The 20836-nt window shown below is 35.0% G+C and overlaps 1 protein-coding gene across 2 annotated transcripts in view; it reads right to left on the reverse strand.

The window, feature by feature from the left end:
* Window positions 1-1911: 1911 nt before the first annotated feature.
* The window catches only part of axo (axotactin), a 123144-nt gene continuing 104219 nt past the window's right edge, over window positions 1912-20836 (reverse strand). The window contains exons 25-33 of one of the 2 annotated variants that reach the window (XM_065348105.1): window positions 20557-20728; window positions 19875-20040; window positions 13022-13200; window positions 12715-12811; window positions 12020-12237; window positions 11731-11923; window positions 6009-6076; window positions 5166-5312; window positions 1912-2079 (exon numbers count right to left, since the gene is read on the reverse strand). In XM_065348105.1, the coding sequence (XP_065204177.1) occupies window positions 1978-2079; window positions 5166-5312; window positions 6009-6076; window positions 11731-11923; window positions 12020-12237; window positions 12715-12811; window positions 13022-13200; window positions 19875-20040; window positions 20557-20728 (1342 nt within the window). In that variant the 3' untranslated portion in view covers window positions 1912-1977. Of the gene's footprint in view, window positions 2080-5165; window positions 5313-6008; window positions 6077-11730; window positions 11924-12019; window positions 12238-12714; window positions 12812-13021; window positions 13201-19874; window positions 20041-20556; window positions 20729-20836 lie in introns of those variants that run through there. The other variant, XM_065348106.1, reaches the window with a different exon arrangement.

Raw genomic sequence — 20836 nt, forward strand, 5'->3', positions numbered from 1 at the left:
AAGTATGAATTTTGTAATCATTTCCAGTGATTTTCATTCAAATCTAAGTTTTTTTTTCAGGTTACGTCGTGTCAATTTATCTACATTTTTAGCTCAATTTGTGCAATATTTTTACAACCTTTGTTATTTTGTGAATTTCTATTGCAACTTTTACTATTTTAGGGTATAATAATTTTCACTTTTGCTGCCAATTTTGCAAAATTGAATTGATTTTTTGGTCATTTGCCATTTTTGTAATATTTCGCCAAGTTTTAGCATTTCCTCATGAATGAACTTTTCAGCATGTTGACCATTTTTTTTACCAAATTTTTCCGAATTTTTGCTCATTTTTGAGCGTTTTATCAATTTTTTCCATTTTTAAATTCAATTTTAGCTTTCTTTATTTCCTTCTGATGGCAAATGTTTTGTACAATGTAGGTATGTATGCTTTTTGTAGTTAATTTTCAACAATGTTTCTGTTTTTTTTTTGAGCAGTTTTGTTGATATAAGATTTGGAAAAAGTTTTGGTGGGAAACGAGAGGTTTTGGCTGCTCCTCCTCCCTCCCCCTAAAAAATCTGGAAATTCAACGCTGCTAAAAAAAAAAGGTCAAAAGAAATGTCGAGAAATTTCGCCATTTTTACTTCAAATTGTTTCATTGCTTCAAAGTTTATGTTCTAACTTTTTATTCCGTTCATTTTGGCTAAAAAAAAAAATGAATAATTCTAAAGATTTAAAATTGATGTGAGGTGAACATCGATGAATCACTTTATTCTTCAGCAAGTCATGTGTATACCCCTCACTTAATTTGAGAATCGTTGATTTATGAATTGGAATAAGTAAATCCCTTAATATTTGAGTTGTGGCATGAGAGACTTAGAATAAGCTGGGGGAAGAAATTTTATCGCTCTTAAATTTTTTCAAAAATTCTGTGGCACAGTATTATCTTTTCAGAGTTGAGAGAGTCAACGTGTCAACAAATATTCGTATAGGTAAATAAATCGAGTGCTGATTTATGAAATTTTAGAACATTTCAGTCCTCTTCTCTTTTTTTTCAATTCATTTTGTGGGTCTTAAAAGTCCTTACTGTCTCCGGATAATTTATTCATTTCAACTTTTAGTCAAAAAAAGTATCAAATCGGTTTAATTTTCTCTGTTTTTGAACATTTTTGTGCTCATAAATTTCCTCAAATGGACACTGTGAAATTTAAATTTTTCTGGAGGTTTCGTTTTTTGTGCATTTTTTTAAAAATTTTGTGTCAAAGAAGTCAGTCTTATTGGTCTTAATATGCTGAAATTGTTCAACAATTTCTCAAGTTCCTATTTTCCACTTTTTTTAAATTTGTACAAGTACATCAAAATAGGTAGGTATTTGACCCATCTTTTTTATAAGAACCATTTTTTAAATGAAACGATTTAGCTTTTCAGGACGATAAAATTCGAACTTTTGAAGTAAGAGCCACCTCAAGTCTCCACCCCCCCCCCCCCATCAAAGCCCCGGTATAAGTTTGTAGATCAATTATTAATAAAATTCGTCGCTGATGTCATTTAAAAAAAGTTGACCCCCTCCCTCTACCTGTTATTCTGTGTGCCTAAAAAAGTGGGAAAATTGGAGAAATTGGTCTGTGAGAAAAATCAGTGAAAATCATCTCTCTAAAAAGACTGGACTTGCTCTCATAAAACTTTTCGATGTTCTGTAAAATCGAATCGTTGAATTTCACGTCACTTTCAATGTCTTTGAGAGTAGCTGTATAGTGTATTGCTTTTATTATAATGTAGTAACTTGCCCCTTCAAATACCAGGTCGACAAATTATCTCGCATCTTTGTCATTGTAGGAAAATTATTCGGAGCCTACAACGTAACGTGAATGATATCCTATGGAATATCTATTCATTGCCGTTATTACTCGTATTACTTAGAACATGGACACGAATTGATCAATCACAGAGTTTTTTATTTTATAAGTAGAAAGAAAGATTGACAATCGTAAGGAAAAAACTTAAGAATACGGATTATCTGTAAATTCTGGACTTCCCATTTCATCGATGCTGTAATTTTTGCCCGAATCTCCGTTCTTTATCATGTCTTTCATTTGATTTATCTGTACAACAGAATAAAAAAAAACACAGAATAAACTTTATGTATACTACTTATAGTTGTAGTTGGTAACCTAGATTCCTATTCATATGGTACATTTTTTTATTCGCCATTTTTCGAAACACAGCTATAGATATTCGATCGGATACATGATAACTCGAATGTAATGAAGCGTTCTCGTAATACATTATCCAATGAAATTCCTCTATAATAGAATTGTTTTTCGTTATGGCAGAGTCGACTGGCGATGAGCCTCTCTGTTTCTCGAAATGATCGTTATTTTCGCCATTGTAAATAATTCCAGTCGAATAACTCGAGTGTAAAACATGCCGTTGTAGTCGTATACGTATCTAACTATCTACAGCTTCTCAATGATATTTTTAACGAGAGCCACATTCGTTGCCTGTTGTGCCTCAGCCTCTATGCCTGTACAAATACTTTAATAATGGCACCCCCTCCGCCTCGGCTCGACTTTTGTTTAATTTCAGAAATGAGTTTTTCATTATTGCGCATTTTTGATGTGCACTATACGAAGAGACGTTTTGAGTCGTATTTCATCCAACTTTTCCAGGCCTTTTGAAAATTACGCTGGAAACGTTTGTGAATTTACGTTTTACGTCGTTCGGGAAGGCGGAACTGGATCGGGGGTAGTTTCTAATTGGGGTTTTTATGGTGCACGGTCGTCGTGTATTGTTCACGTTTTCTTTCATTGTGGAACTTGAAGTGTATGGTACGGTGTGGATGTCGTAAGAATTTGATGTCAGGTACCTCGAGTTTTAATATTGCCTTTGGTTGTACAAAGAGTTATGGATACGTTTTAATTGGAGGAGTTTTCAAAAATATCGAGAAGAATTGTGTCAAAATTGTGTTACGATTTGATTAAAAAATAAAAAAAATAAATGGAGAAGAGTCATTTTAGACCAAATTTTTATGGATTATTAGAAAGCCCAGTGGCGTCTTATAAGAATTTCTTGCCAAAACTGTTGGGAAATTTTGACAAAACCTCATTTTTTGGATATGATCTCTCCAACGTCTCCATTGCTTCAATAATTTCAATTCTCTTGCAATTTTGAGAGGTGATGAGGGCGATGGAAGGGTCGAATCGAAAAAATAAGGTGATATTCGAACTCAGCGCCCCCAAAAACCTAATAAACGATATGTCACACGATTTTTAAAATTTTTGGAAAATTTCTCAAAATTAAGGAGATGGAAGCCCCAACAAATTTTGGTCAAAATGTAAAAAAATGCAAAATATCGTGTGACATATCGTTTTCTATGTTTTTTAAAGCTCCGAACTCGAATATAAACTCATTTTTTCGATTCGACCCTTCCATCGCCCTCATCACCTCTCAAAATTGCAAGAGAATTGAAATTTTTGAAGCAATGGAGACATTGGAGAGATCATATCCAAAAAATAAGGTAATATTTCTATTTAGCACCCCCTACAACCTAACAAACCATGTACGTCACGTCGTCACACATGTTTTTTTCAATTTTTGGGGAATTTTGGAGGTTTAGTGGGGTGTAGGAGAGGTCGAATGGAAAAAATAAGGTGATATTCGAACTCAGCGACCACAAAAACCTAATAAACGATATGTCACACGATTTTTCAAATTTTTGGAAAATTTCTCAAAATTAAGGAGATGAAGCCCCAACAATTTTTGGTCAAAATGTAAAAAAATGCAAAATATCGTGTGACATATCGTTTTCTATGTTTTTTAAAGCTCCGAACACGAATATAAACTTATTTTTTCGATTCGACCCCTCCATCGCCCTCATCGCCTCTCAAAATTGCAAGAGAATTGAAATTTTTGAAGCAATGGAGACGTTGGAGAGATCATATCCAAAAAATGAGGTAATATTTCTATTTAGCACCTCCAACAACCTAACAAACCATGTACGTCACGTCGTCACAATTTTTTTTTTTTGGGGGGGGGGGAGAATTTTGGAGGTTCAAGTGGGGTGTAGGAGAGGTTGAATCAGAAAAATGAAGCGTGATTCGAATTCAGCGCTCCCAAAAACCTAATAAACGATGTCACACGATTTTTGAAATTTTTGAAAAATTTCTCAAAACTGAGGAGGGTTGAAGCCCCAAAAATTTTGGTCAAAATGTAATTAAATATCAAACATCGTGTGACATATCGTTTGATATGTTTTCAAAAGCGCCGAACAAGAATATGAACTCATTTTTTCGATTCGACTCCTTCAACGCTCTCATCACTTCTAGAAGTTGCCAGAAAAATGAAATTTTTGAAGCAATAGAGATGTTGGAGAGATCAAATCCTAAAAATGAGTTCATATTTGTATTTAGCACCCCCAAAAACCTAACAAACAATACGTCACACATTATTTTTCAATTTTTGGGAAATTTTGGAGCTTGGAGTGCGCGTAGGAGGGGTTGAATCGAAAAAATAAGGTGATATTCGAATTCAGCGCTCCCAAAAACCTAACAAACGATATGTCACACGATTTTTCAAATTTTGGAAAATTTTTCAAAATTGAAGGGGGTGAAGCCCCAAAAATTCTGATCAAAATGTAAAAAAAAGCCTATTATCGTGTGACATATCGTTTTCTATATTTTTTAAAGCTCCGAACACGAATATAAACTCATTTTTTCGATTCGACCCCTCCAACGCCCTCATCGACCCTCGAAATTGCCAAAAAATTGCAAAAAAATCGTGTGACATATGGTTTATTAAGTTTTTGGCAGCGCTGAATACGAATATCGACTCAGCTTTTTATCAACTACCTCTAAAGCCCTCACTGGCTTCCAAAATTTCCTGAAATTGAATAAATCGTGTTATACTTACACACAAAATGTGGGGGGGGGGGATATGCCTAAAAATGATCACTTATGGCATCTTTGAGTTAAAACAATTTTTTCTCTCGACTTTTAAAACTTTCAGTTAGATCAGATTTTAGGATAGACACATTTTTGTGCCATCTTCCTTCTGTCTCACTTTCTATTCTCATAAAAAGTTTCAAATTATTAGCCAGAAAATGTCACAGTTATACGAAGAATCATCGGGTAGGTACTCGTATTTCATTGCATGGAATTTAAAAGTGATTTATTTACTCGTATAAACTCACCTTGTACTTTTTATAAAGCAGTAAATCGTTACTTTCGTGCTCGTCGATATCGTTATTCGATACTCTGTGATTCGTATGCAAATTCGGTATTTCTTTTACTTCGACGACGACTTTCTTCGAATCCCCATTGCATAATTCATTAGTCGACTGCAAAAAGAAAAATGTAACATTAAACATGTGATTCAAACAGTACCTATTTAACATCTATATTTCATTCTACCAAACTTTTAACCACATCATTTCGTCGAATTTTCTATTAAATTTCAACACAGATGGCGTTGTTTTCTCTCCGAATGAATTCGCAAGTGACCAAATTAAGCTACAGATGGCTCCTGTAGTCGTATATTTCTGCACATTCGTCGCACCATTTACTCGAATTTAAGGTTTAAATGATACGAGAAAAATCGCAGTACCGCCAACGCGAACGTGAGCAGAGAGATTCATTGGCGGGCTTATTTTACAAATCTATTTCAATATTTTCGCCACGTTTTATTGTTTTCAATTTGACTACTGTTGCGGAAAAAACGTTTTAAATTTCGTATCGACGATGTCGGCGTTCCCCCCTCCTCGTTGTATCTTTTCTGCGGCGGTATTTTTTTAAAAAATGATTTTGGTTTAGAGACGCGACGAATTTTAATATGTCTTAGCTCGGAATGTAGCGAGTTGTAGTCGTATGAGAGAGGCTAATCGAATACCAAATAATGTTCTCGTAAAGTAAACATTATGTAGATAGGAATTTGCAAATTAGTAACATTTGCACGAACTGCTGCGACGTATAGGTACTCGTATGCACGTTTATTTAGGTACTTACTCGTACATATACATACATACATACATACATACCTCTTCGTGTAATTCGGCTACTTCTTCTATCGATTCGTACATCAAGTCTCGATCGTTTCGATTGCGGCCTGTTGACAGAATTTTAAACTCGAGTTAGTTATTTTCCATGTAATTGTAGAGAAGTTGGGGCTTTTTGTGACTATAGTGTCTGATTTCAAAGAAATGAAGATTGCACTTCAAAGACAAATTGAAATTGTACATTTTTTTTTTGAATAGAAAATGAATGATTTTTTAAAGTTTTTGGGACTTGCTGTAGAACCCTTGGAGGCTTGTATCGAAACAGTAGCTTGAAACTCGGAATCTGTACTCAAAAAGTCCAAAAAAGCATTGGTCACTCGAGTTTTGTGACTTTTTTTTTTTTGAAATTCCAAGTCTTAATGTAGGATTTAAAAGGCTCATATTGAAAAAGTAACTCGAAATTTGAAATCAGAACCTCTAAAAATCCTAGAAAGCATAGGTCACAAGAACTTTTGAATTTTTTTTGGAAATTAGAGGGCTGAATCTGACACCCAGGGGAGGCTGGTATCAAAAAAGTAAGTTAAAAGTCAGAATCAGCATCCCAGAAAATCCAGCAAATCATAGGTCACTAGGATTTTGGATTTTTTTTTGATATTTTTGGGCTCACTCTGGGGTTTTAGGAGGAGACCTGGCTCCTCTTAACCTATAGAAAAGTGTAGGTTACGAATTTTGTGGTTTTTTCAAATTCGGACCCACTGTTGACGTGGACTTGGGGGGGGGGCTTGTGTCGAAAATTGAGTTGAAATTCGGAATTACTGCCTCTAAAACCCCAGCAAAGTAAGGGTCACTCAAAATTTTCAATTAAAAAAAAAATGTCAGTTCAATGTGAGACCCAGGAGACTCGTATCAAAAAAGCAAGTTGAAATTCGGAATCAGTACCTCCAACTCTAAAAAAGCATAAGTCACATGAATTTTGTGGTTTTTTTTTTTTGAAATTTGGGACACACTGCCATAAAAATTGAGTTGAAATTCGGATAAAGCTACTCTAAAACCCCAGCTCACACGAATTTTGTAATTTTTTGTGAAATTGGGGCCTAATGTGAGACCCAGGACTGGTATTAAAAGATTAAAGTTGAAATTCGGAATCAGCACCTCTGAAACTTCAGAAATATGTAGGTCACAAATTTTGCAAGGACCCGAGGGTTGGGGGCTTATATCAAAAAATTAAGGTGAAATTCAGAATCAGCATCTCTGAAAACTAAGCAAAGTATACCTTATATGGATTTTGTAATTTATTTGAAATTTGGAACCCACTGTTGGATTTAGGAGATAAAAGTAAATAAAAATTCAAAATGAGCACCTCTAAAAAACCCATCAAAGGCACACGAATTTTATAATTTCATTGAAATTTTAGACCCACTGCAGGACACAGGAATCTGTACGAAAAAGTAAGTTGAAATTCAGAATAAATTCTGTCGAAAATTTTACAAATGACATGTCATAAAATCATTATTTTTTCATGGACCAAAATTGAGAAAGGGATAGAAATTCTGGATAAAATTTGATGTTCCTTAAAAACTTCTGGTGTTGACATTTTTCCTACAAGCGCATACTTTCAAGGTCTTTCATCGCATTTTTTAATTTTTTTTGAATATTTTTAATTGACCCCCAAAAAGAAGACTGAGAGAGCTGAAAAAATTTCAAACCTCCGAAAAAATTATGGATCCATCGAAATTAAGTTTTCGAAAGCGCTGATACCAATTTTGAAACCCTTTTGACCCTGAAATGAAAAGTAAGCCCCTCAAAAATTTTGAAAAACGCACTATGGGTGTCGAAGTGTAAGTTTTTAGCTGAGCTAATTCTTGATTTGGTGATTATTCACTTGGAAATCAAAATTGAATCCTTCGAGGAGTATTAGGGTTCAACATTTTTCAAAGGGTTTGAGGAATCCAGCCCATTTGAGAAGCCCAGTTTTGATTTTGGGCTCAAGCGGTTTTCAGAACCAGAATCAACGTCTTCAAAAATATATAATTCAATCAATGCAGTCTATAATCACTTTTCGATAGTTTGAAATTTTTACTCCCCCCTCCTTCTTTAGGAACCGATTTTCCAAAATTCTCAACAAAAAAAAAACATTATTTTGATGAAGGACTTCAAAATTATGTACCTGTGGTGCTTGTTTTTCTAACGCTTGAATTTTTTGAAAATACTAAACCCTATCATTTTAACCACTCCCCCTGGGTTTTGTTGAAATTTTGAAAAAAAAATCAAAATCTTGTGACATATCGTTTGTTACGTTTTTGATAATGCTGATTTCGAATTTCAACTTTGTTTTTTGATACGAAGGCCCTGGGTCCCACAATGGCCCCAAAATTTCAAAAAAATGCAAAATTCGTGTGACCTATGCTTTGCTGAGCTTTCAGAGGTGCTGATTTAGAATTTCGGCGGATTTTTTTGATTCGAGACTTCCAAACCTCACAGTGGTTCCCAACATTTTAAAAAATTGCAAAATTCGTGTGACCTATTAGTCCGGCATATGACAATAGGAGCAATTGCACCCCCGCCGATCCTCCGGGACAACTTTTTTCTTAAAGGGGGCATCCTAAGGAACATTTTAAAGCAAACTTGCCCAAAAAAATGTTGGCCTCACTTACCAAATGGCGGCCATTTTGATTGGCAGGTCAGCCGAATCGCAGATTTTGCGTTTCAACATAGGACTTGCACGACATTTTTCAAACATTACAAAGGTAGATCGAAAGATCATGCAAAAATTTTTCAACTGTCAAAATTTCAAGTGCTAAAGTGCGTTTTTCGATTTTTGGTGAATTTTTGATAATTGAATTTAGGCCAAAAATGAGGGGAAAAAATCAAAATTTTACCAAATTGACCGAGAAAGCTGAAATTTGGGATGTACCCTATTTTCGACATGCCAAATCGATTGGAAACTGTTTCAAACCGTTTTGAGCAGTTCTGGAGTCTCCAGCAGATTTTTGAAACTCGAAATTCCCACAAAATTTCATCAAATTGGAGCTGTAAAGCTGAAATTTATTCTAAAAACTAATTTCAATACGCTACGAAGTACTGCAGGTGAATCTCAAGTCGTTTTGGAGCCTCCAGCGACTTTTTGAAAATTCCTGAAGCCTCCAGCAGATTTTTGACACTTTAAATTTTCACAAAATTTCATCAAAAATGAAGATGGAAAGCTGAAATTTACTGTACACTCCAATTTTAACACCCTCTGAAAACGACTTCAGGTGGGTTCAAGTCATTTTAGGGCCTCCCAGAGACTTTCTTGAAAATTACTGGAGCCTCCAGCAGATTTTTGAAACTTTAAATTTTCAAAAAATTTCATCAAATGGAGATGGAAAGCTGAAATTTACTCTACACTCCAATTAACACTCTCTGTTAAGACGATTTCAGTTGGGTTCAAGTCATTTTAGGGCCTCCAGCGACTTTCTTGAAACTTACAGGAGCCTCCAGCAGATTTTTGAAACTTTAAATTTTCATCAAATGGAGATGGAAAGCTGAAATTTACTCTACACTCCAATTTTAACACCCTCTTAAGACGATTCCAGGTGGGTTCAAGTCATTTTAGAGCCTCCAGTGACTGGTTTGAAAATTACTGGAGCCTCCAGTAGATTTTTGAAACTTGAAATTCCCCAAAATGTCATCAAACTGAGATGGAGAGTCGAAATTCATTCTGCAAACTAATTTCAATACGCTACGAAGTTGACTGCTGTTGGATTTCAAGTCGTTTTGGAGCCTCCAGCGACTTTTTTGAAAATTACTGAGCCTCCAGTAGATTTTTGAAACTTGAAATTTCCCCAACATTGAATTATCAAATGGAGTTGGCAAGCTGAAATTTACTTCGCAGACTACATGGTGGTTTCAAATGTTTTTGAAGCTTCCAGCTACTTTTAGAAAGTTTCAATTTTCCAAAAAAACGTCATACAAACTTTCAAAAAGTCGCTGGAGGCTCCAAAACGACTTGAAATCCACCAGCAGTCAACTTCGTAGCGTATTGAAATTAGTTTGCAGAATGAATTTCGACTCCCCATCTCAGTTTGATGAAATTTTGGGGAAATTTCAAGTTTCAAAAATCTACTGGAGGCTTCTGTAATTTTCAAAAAAATCGCTGGAGGCTCTAAAATGACTTGAACCCACTTGAAGTCGTTTTCAGAGGGTGTTAAATAATTGGAGTGTACTTTCCATCTTCATTTGATGAAATTTTGTAAAAATTTAAAGTTTCAGTCATCTGTTGGAGGCTTTAGGATTTTTCAAAAAGTCACTGGAGGCTCCAAAACGACTTGAAATTCACCCGCAATACTTCGTAGCGTATTGAAATTAGTTTTTAGAATAAATTTCAGCTTTACAACTTCAATTTGATGGAATTTTGTGGGAATTTCGAGTTTCAAAAATCCGCTGGAGGCTCCAGAACTGTTCAAAACGGGTTGAAACCGTTTCCAATCGATTTGGCATGTCGAGAATAGGGTACATCCCAAATTTTAGCTTTCTCGGTCAATTTGGTAAAATTTTGATTTTTTCCCTCATTTTTGGCCTAAATTCGATTTTCAAAAATTCACCAAAAATCGAAAAAATCACATAAGCACTTGAAATTTTGACAGGTGATGAATTTTTGCATGATCTTCCGATCTACATTTGTAAAGTTTGAAAAATTTCGTGCAAGTCCTGTGTTGAAACGCAAAATCTGCGATTTCGGCTGACCTGTCAGTCAAAATGGCCGCCATTTTGTAAGTAAGGCCAACATTTTTTTGGGCAAGTTTGCTTTACAATGTTCCTAAAGATGACCCCTATAAGAAAAAAGTTGTCCCGGAAGATCGGCGGGGGGGGGGGGGGGGGGGTGCAATTACTCCTATTGTCATAATTATGCCGGACTATATGCTTTGCTGAGTTTTTAGAGGTGCTGATTTCGAATTTAAGATCAACTTTTCAATTCGACAATCTCATGTTAATGAAAAAATTGAAGAAGATCGCAAATTTTCTATCGAAGAAATAATTCAAAGATTCACGACATGTTAAACTACTCGTATTTTTTGAATTTTGACCTAAAATAAAATTTTGAAACGTGTTGAAAAAAATATCGAAATCTGTTTCGTGATGAGAATATTTATTTCTCGAAAAATGAAATTTCAGTAGATACTTTCTCGACTAAAGTTTAATTTAAAATGGCAGAATCGCGCTTCCTCCCCCCCCCCTGCATTCAGGAAAACAGTAGCTGAAAATATCGTCTTCATTTCCTATTAAACTGATCCAATATTATTCGTCTTTTGCGTATGATTGATAATAAATTGATTTTCATGACGTGAGAAACAAAAGAGAGAGGAAAGTGACGGAAGAAGAAAAATAAGATATTATGTTGCAAAATAGGGCTTATTGCTTTTCCAAACGCGGATCATTATTACCTTTTGGAAATGTACCCATCAAAAAGCAATATCTCTCGTTTCTCTGTCTTTTACCTATTCATCCCTTACTTACGAGTAGGTATCCGGAGTTTTGAGTTGTTATAATAAAATGATACCCTCGAACGACTAAAGATTCACACTTCAGGGACTATATACAGCTATATACAGGTACTTTGAAGTTGATAAAATTACAAGTTTCAAAGTGCTGCGAAAACGATCTCGTAATGAAAAATGGAATTATGTTTCAGTATTTTAAAATTTTTGGCTCGGTGCCAGTTTCAGTGATGTTTTCGCGTAGGTACGTAAAAGTAACTCGATACGTAATTATTTGTTTCATTTACTTCGAATTATTTTCGGTCGATCTTTTTCTTTATATTCTCTAATTTCATTTTCGACGACGTCGTCTTTATCTGGTAATTTGTAGTATTTGGTTTGAGGTACGGTCAACGTTTGTTTGTTGTATTCTTTATTCATTACCGGTTTAGGATCAACGCCATTGATGACAGCGCGTTTCGAATCGTCTTCGTGAGACATCTGTTGTAGGTAAAATTACGAAGAAAACATTAATTACACGCTTGACACGAGATACGAGGTTTTAAAAGACGTTAAACTTTTGGCCTTTTTACGTACCTCGGTTCTTACCGTCGTCGTTGGCTTGTAACTGACAACAATTAAAGGAGTTGATAATACCGTTTCTTGGTATTGTAAAGATTGTCTTTTACTTCTTCTAATTTCCATCTCGGTTTCTTGCTCTTTTCTTCGTTTCCATTTCTGATTTGTTACGTAGCTGTGATACGTCACAGTCACCAGTAAAATGGCCAAAATACTCGACGATAGAACGAATACAACTGCGTATTACCAAAATAAAAAAAAAAATGAAATGAAATCCAATTCATTGAAAAACTAATTCGCAATTCGGCGAAAAAAAAAAATCGCTCAAGATGGAACTTTTTTTTAATAGCGAGCATCGAAAAAAGAAAGAAGGAAATTTCGATTTGAAATAATAATTTGAAAAGTTGGCCGTATTAAAATACGCTAGAATGATTCGATTCGTTTATCGGTTTATAAAAAATATGATAATTCTTTCGTTAGCTACTTTAAAATAGGCCATTTATTAATTGCAATTTTTTTGCCCGCGTTGCAGATAATTTTCCAATTAAAATACAATCGAAACGTGTTAAATTTAATTGACTTTGAAGGATCGACCCCTGCACCTCGTTCAAAGTATATGGCACGTGTTTTTACGATTGTGTTGGGGAAAAAAATGCGATAAATTTTGAGATTTTTCGCGGTATTAATTTGAAAAATTAATGCCCCTGACGTACTTGTGCTGGCGCTTTCTTCTTCAGCCGATGTGTCAGCGTAAAAAGACGTATATTGAACTCGTTCCGGCGGATCTTCCACCCAAGCTTGTTCTTCTGCCTATTGAATCGATATGCAAATATTAATACGAAGAATGATTCTTTGCTCTCGCAAAAATTTGTAGGTACTATACAAGAGGAATCTTTTAATTAATTTTTTAATACGAGATCACTGCAGCGATTGTGAGGCCAGTTTTCTTCTCGAGTGTAAATTAAATTTTCCCTTTGAGAGGTGCCGACTGTTTTTGACAATTTGAAAATTAGTACTTACGAAACTAATGTTTAACGATGGGCTGGATTGAGGCTTATGCATGACGTCGAAAAACGCGCATTGAGCGCTTCGAACACCTTGAGAATTCGTTATGTTTACTTTCTCGCTGCCAGCTTTCGTGAATAACATGTATTCGTCGAGTGGTTTCATCGCGTTGCTGTTCACTTCGATAAAAACGTCTGCGAAATTACAAAATGACGAGGTAAAAACGACGATAGATGGATTGGGTTTGAAAGGGTGGAGTAGGGATGATGGAGATCGGGTTGTTGGAAGTTGGCGTTATTAAGATATGTAAGAGCACGAATTTTCGAGGTTTTGTTGTTATATTTGGGTTTAGATACATATCTGCTTATTTTTTTTGGCTTGAGAAAATACAAAAAAAAATCAAACGATTTTGAATTTTTTCGAAGCAGTAACTCGAATAAAGGAGACACTGGTGGCGTGAAAGGGGTCAGATCAAAAGTCTGGGCTCATATTGTACCTTAAAAAATGTAATATTTGACAAATTGCAAACTTTTTCATTGTTTTGGAGGTTGGGACATTAACCTAAATGGAGGAAAACCGGGGAAGGCGTGAATGGTGGTGCGGGGGGTGATCAAAAACAGTGCTATTTTGGTATTCAGGATTTCATGTCAAATCACCCTGGTTTTTAAGTTGAGTCCTCCAATTTTACTCCAAGTTTTTTCTAGGGTCTTCAAATTAGGGCAGAAAAGAAAGATCACCATCACTGGTCCTTCCAATCTCGCTTGAGGCTGCTGGAATTGTTTTTTTCAGCAGTCGAAATTTCTCATCATAATGCTCAACATTGCACTGCAACTTGAAGAAAATCTGTTTTCGGTGTTTTGAAAGTAATTGAGAGGTATTTGAAAGATATCCACCAGTATACAAAGTTCACCCTTTTTTTTGACAGCTCGATGCTCGATTTTCAAAAACTATCCTTTTTGAGCAATTATTTGAAAATTTGAAAATAATGCAAGAGGCGAACATTTTTATCATATTCACAAGAACGAACGTTTCGTGATGGGACTTCACTGAACCGGAGCAGGGGGGGTTGAGGGAGTCCCGAAATTTTGATCAAAGTGTAAAAAAATGCCAAAAATCATGTGATGTATTATCATTTCATAAGTTTTCAAAATTCTGAATTCGAATATCAGTTCATTTTTTTGATTCAACTTCTCCAGCAGCCCCGATTAGTTCACAAAATTTTCTGAAAATTGTGTTACGAATGCTTTATCAGGTTTCTGGGTGTGTTGAATACGAATATTTTACTAATTTTTTGATTTGGCCCAATTCAAAACCGTCATTGACCCTTAAGATTACTTTATAATTGGAGAAATCGTTTGAACGAATATGATCGATTGGGTTTTTAGAAGCGCTGTGAATACTAATAACTCGGAGGTGCTCCTGTAGGGGAGATATGAATCCTCGATCAAAGAGCAGACATTTGTTCAAGATTTGCAAATCGATTTTCTTGAGAGGAAGTCGTGCTTTGAAAATTTCTTCTTCTGAAATACATATTTGGAATAAATTATGTAAAAACAAGAAAATATTTTGGAAAACAGTGGTGCTAATTTTTCGGTAAGTAATTATTTTAAATTTCAAAAAACTAATTTTTTTTGAAATTTTTTGAATTTTTTTTTACAAAAAATCAAAAAAAGCTAATAAGTATACAATTAATTTTGCTAATTTTTGTCAAAAATAGCAAAATATCTCACCTTTTGTCAAAAATTGCCAAATAGTTTCATTTAATGCTAAAAATTGCTGCTTTTTCGCAAAAAATTGTGAAAAAAATCACGTTTTTCTAAAAATGGTCTAAAAATTATACTTTTTTTGAAAAAAAGTTCCAAAAATTCTCCTTTTTTAACCGGAAATTGCCAGAAAGTCCTGTTTTTTGCTAAGATTGTCAGTCTAGCTCTTTGTCAAAAAATGCTAGCATTTCAGTAATTTCTTTTCCTAACCAAAAATAACTAAGAAATGTCGTCCTTTCACTTAAAAAATACAAAGAGTCTTTACTTTTTGAAAGAAAAGTCGAAAAAATGTAATTTCTTTGCCAATATTTTGATATTCAAAAATCGGCGATTCTCGACAAAATAGTCAGATTTTTTGCTTTTAGAAAAAATTCTTGCAATCGTTTAAGATTTTCACTTTTTTTTCAAAAATTATCCAAAAGCCTCGCTTTTTTGCGAGAAAATGTCAAAAGTATCTTTTTTTGCCAATAATTCCTAAAAAAACAACCTGTTTTTTGCCAAAACTTGTGAAAAAATTCAGCTTTCTTACAAAATAATAAAACTTGACTGGGTGTTATTTTCCAATGAGAGGGGGGGGGGGGGGGTGGGAATGGCACAAATTTTTACTTTGTTGCCAAAAACAATTGTCAAAAACTTTCGCTTTTTCATAAAAAAGTTTCGAAATAATCCAACCTTTTAAAATTAAAAACCAGAACATTTCAATTTGTGATGTTCTGTATTTTTTTGTTTTTTTTTTCGTTGTTGAATTTTTATTCATTAAAATGTTTCGCTCGCGTTTTGTTACTTGTTTGGTTACTAAAGTTATTATTTTTTTTGGAAAAATTGTAATCGCCAAAAAATTGGCACCACTGCATTTTAAAATATTTTCCAGTATCAGAAATGATATCTTTTGATGTTTGGCTTAATCAATACGAAATATTTCAGGAGAAAAAATTTTCAAAACACGAATTTATCGAGTTACAAGTACCTAAGTTTGAGGGATCAATGGGAGATTTTGATGAACTGCACATTTTCAAAACATTTTTTCCAAAATTTTGTAACTCGGTACCTCCCTCTCCCTTCATAATTTCGCGATTCTTATCACCAAAAATACATAATGGTAAACATCACAAAAATACATGCTCCTGGATTTTTTTTCAGATTTCCAAATTTTAGCTTTAAAATTCGTTTGAAGTTATGAAAATTCAAGATTACGAAAACGCTCTACTTCGAATTTCTGAAAATTTTGGCAATATTCTTGAAAAAATGAAGGGAGCTAGCGTGGAAGGATGAAATCAACGAGATAACGTCATGCCATACTGTTCAGAATTTTCGAAAACATGCTACATATTTTTGATGTCCTGCATGACGACGATATTTTTTCTGAAGTGTGCCCCATATTTGAAGAAGACAAACGCTTTTTTTCGTGAAGGGTCTTCAATTCATAAATGGTGGTCTCAATATAAGATGGATTGCAAAAAAAAAAATAAGAAATGAAATGTCGGAAGAGTTTTTGACGAAATTTATTGGGGACCTTCATTCAAAGTGGAAAGTCATTCAGAAAAATTTTTTGGCGCCAGAGGTGCCTGTGGTGGGGAGATATGGGTACTCAAAGAGGAGACTTCTTGAAAAAATCGTACTTTTTTCGATCTCACCTGTACCCAGCCTGTTCTGAGAAAAATTCCTCTGAGGCCATCGACGTCAAAATTTAAGAACTTTCTTAGGGTTTCACTGCTGAACGGTTGAAAATTTGCAAATCACTGATTGGTGGGTGAATTTAGATTTTGAAACAAAAATTCTGGCATTCGCATTAATTATTATGCCAAAACATCGAGATCATTTTCGAAATTGGGGAAATATTTTGGAACGATGTGCTGCCAATTTTATGATCATTATAATTATGTATTCAAAAAGTCGAGGAAAAACAGTCAAAAACCCAACATTTTTCTCGTTTTTCTACATCAGAAGGCATAAATTTTGAAACTGGAGAAGTATTTTGGAACGCAGTGGTACTTTTTCGGTTATTGCTGCTAATTTCAGTAAATCAAAAAAAATTAAAGTTTTTTACTTACTGTTTTTCTCGATTTCTTAAAATTGGAAAATTGGCACCACTGTCGTCCAAAATATTTCCCCGGTTTCAAAAATTATATTTTTCGATATTTTGGCATGAATTAATATGAAATATTTGAGAAACAATTTTTCCGAAATGCAAATTTAGACCAGGCAAATTACGGTTTCAAAAAGGAAAAAATTGGCACATTAAATTTTTCTTCGAGAATGTGTTCAGATTAACCCCCTGAACTACCAAAAAGAACCCGACCCTCCTAACCCTAGAGCTAATTTTTTTAGGGGGCTAAAACCGGTTGCGATTCACGTTTTTTGCGATTTACTCCGAAAATATTAGGTTTACGAGAAAAACTACCATGACTAAAAATGTTCCCCTTCAAATTTTCGACAATTTGATTTTACGCTCGATACCCATCCCTCAAGAGGGGTGTCTAAAAATAGGGGTGGAAAGAGCAGGTGTTTCAAAAAAAATTAATCCAATAAATTAATCAAAGTTACCACTTAATATCATTCGTTTTCGCTCAAATTTTTTTTACAAAGTCTACTCACCCAACTATTAATCACACCATCATTGATTGGTCTTCAACCCTCCCAAGGGGTTGGTGGGGGATGCTTGATTTTTCAAGTAACACACAACTGAATCGTACATTTTGAAAACTGAATCTGGACATGCGATATATCGAATAGTATGTTTTCGAGGTCGCTGAATACGAATACCAACTTGTTTTCTGGGTCCAACTCCTCCAAGCCCCTTTGTGCCCCCAAAAGGGGGTTGAAATTTTGAAAAATCGTGAAAAGTCGAGTGATATATCGAATGGTATGTTTTCGAGGTCGTTAAGTACGAATATGAACTTATTTTTTGTGTTCTACCCCCCAATGTCTCCCTGTGCTCCAACAAGGGGGCCGACATTTCAAAAAATCATCAAAAGGTCGAGTGATATATCAAATGGAATGTTTTTGAGGTCGCCAAGCACAAATATGAACATATTTTTTGGGTCCTACTGCACAATGTCCCTCTGTGCCCCAAAAAAGGGGCCAAATTTCGAAAATTTTTGTTCCCTTGTTGAGGCACAGGGGGACATTGGGGAGTGGAACACAAAAAATAAGTTCATATTCGTACTTAGCGACCTTGAAAACATACTATTCGATATATCACATGTCCAGATTCGTTTTTCAAATGTACGATTCAGTTGTGTGTTACTTGAAAAATCAAGCATCCCACACCAACCCCTTGGGAGGGTTGAAGACCAATCAATGATGGTGTGATTAATAGTTGGATGAGTAGATTTAGTAAAAAAAAATTGAGCGAAAACGAATGATATTAAGTGGTAACTTTGATTAATTTATTGGATTGACTTTTTGAAACACCTGCTCTTTCCACCCCTTTTTTTAGACATCCCTCTTGAGGGATTTGAAGGGGAACATTTTTAGTCATGATAGTTTTTCTCGTAAACCTAATATTTTCGGAGTAAATCGCAAAAAACGTGAATCGGAACAGGTTTTAGCCCCCTAAAAAAATTAGCTCCAGGGTTAGGAGGGTCGGGTTCTTTTTGGTAGTTCAGGGGGTTAATCTGAACACATTACCGAAGAAAAAATTAATATGCCAATTTTATTCCTTTTTGCCCTCGCTTTTTTACGTTATTTTTCCGCTCTAATTTATCCAAGATTTGAAATTTTCAACCACTCTGTTGAACCCTGAACGAGGCTTGGGTCGACAAAGTTTACCAAATTGACCAAGAAAGCTGAAATTTGGAATATATCCTATTTTCAACATGCCCAATCGGTTGAAAACTGTTTCAAACTGTTTTGAGCAGTTCTGGAGCCTCCAACTGATTTATGAAACTAGAAATTTTTACAAAATTTCATCAAATGGAGTTGGAAAGCAGAAATTCATTCTGCAAACTAATTTCAATACGCTACGACGTCGACTACAGGTGGATTTCAAGTCGTTTTGGAGCCTCCAGCGACTTTTTGAAAATAACTGGAGCCTCAAGTAGATTTTTGAAACTTGAAATTTCCCTAAATTTCATCAATAATGGAGATGGAAAGCCGAAACTTATTCTGCTAACTAATTTCAATACGCTACGAAGTCGACTGCTGGTGGGTTTCAAGTCGTTTTGGAGCCTCCAACGACTTTTTGAAAGGTTGTATGGCGTTTTTTTTTTTTTTTTAGGAAAAGTAGCGGGAAGCTTCAAAACCATTTGAAACCACCATGCAGTCGACTTCATATCGTATTGAAATTAGTTTGCGAAGTAAATTTCAGCTAGCTAACTCCATTTGATAGAACGTTGTGGGAATTTCAAGCTTTAAAAATCTGCTAGAGGCTCCAAAATGACTCGAACCCATCTGAAGTCGTCTTCAGAGGGTGTTAAAATTGAAATGCAGAATAAATTTCAGCTTTCCATCTCCGTTTGATGAAATTTTGGGAAATTTCAAATTTCAAAAATCTACTGGAGGCTCCAGTAATTTTCAAAAAGTTGCTGGGGGATCCAAAAGACATTAATTGCACAGTAAATTTTGGCTTTCCAACTCCAATTGATGAAATTTTGTGGGAATTTCAAGTTTCGTAAATCTGCTGGAGGCTCCAGAACTGCTCAAAATGGTTTGAAACAGTTTCCCATCGATTTGGCATGTCGAAAATAGGATATATTCCAAATTTCAGCTTTCTTGGTCAATTTGGTAAAATTTTGATTTTTTCCCTCATATTTTGGCCTTAAGTTGATTTTCAAAAATTCACAAAAAATCGAAAAAGACACTTTAGCACTTGAAATTTTGACAGGTGATAAATTTCTGCCTGATCTTTCGATCCACTTTTGTACAGTTTAATAAATTTCGTGCAAGTCCTATGTTGGAATGCAAAATCTGCGATTTCGGTTGACCTGTCAATCAAAATGGCCGCCATTTTTTAAGTAGGACCACTTTTTTTTGAGGACAAGGGCTAGAAATGTTCCTTAGGACTCCTCCTTTGAGAAAAAAGTTGTCCCGGAGGATCGATGGGGGAGGGGTGGGTGCAATAGATCCTTATGCAGGCTCCCCAACTACATATATGATGTACTTACTGGATAAGCATCCGCTGTAACTTTTATAAGAACCGAATCTAGGATCAGAGGTATTCACACCTCCAATTTGCACCTCGTTATCTCCAGCATTATTGATCGGGGTTTTATCATCGTCGCTAAAACTCAAATATGGAATAGGTCCTACCGATACAGCTACACGATCTACCTATAACAAAAAAATCTGAGTTATGTGGGATACCATTTTTATAAAAATACACACAAATAAACGTTTTCAATCCTAGACATAAAATATTTAATCAAGCTTTTAATGCGTCGATGTGCGGATATAATGTTTACCGCAGCGACGACGACAACAACACCGATACCAGATGTGTAGTATAAGAACAATATAAACTTTGAATGTTTCTCCTCATTCTGTCAATCATTTTGGTATACCGATGAAAATTGTTGTTGTGAAAGTTTTACTCGCAAGTCGAACTTACGACAGGGTTGATTTCTAGATAGCTGTTACCGAGTCTCTGGTATAAAAGCATTAAGCAGCAGAGCATAAGTTATAGACAGACGAGAGTTAGTATAGAAAAAAGAAAGCAGGATGTGGAAGTGAATGGAGGGAAAAACGAGCAGAAAAAACATTGCCTAGAGATTCGATTGATTCGTCGAAGACGAATAGTTTTCTGCTTTTCTCGAATGACTAAATAAGTAATGACGTTAACGACATTACCAGAAGTATAGTGGTGTTCTCGATTCGTTTATAATAGACGGAATGTCGAGCTCCGTTCAAGAAGGATCTATCTTTGATGTGTATTCCGTAGGCGCCCATCGAGCCTTCTCTGTCTTCTTCAATTATGAGCTCTCCTTCTGCTCCTAGTGCAACCAGTAAGTAATAACTACGCCTGCGATTAAATCGATACCATCGTTATGTTTAATAGTACTGAGGTTTACGAGTAAGTTACGTTAATATTCACTATAACCTAGCCTATACTTATATTATGAAAATTTCT

Source organism: Planococcus citri, chromosome 2, assembly GCF_950023065.1.
Source record: "Planococcus citri chromosome 2, ihPlaCitr1.1, whole genome shotgun sequence".
NCBI lineage: Eukaryota > Metazoa > Arthropoda > Insecta > Hemiptera > Pseudococcidae > Planococcus > Planococcus citri.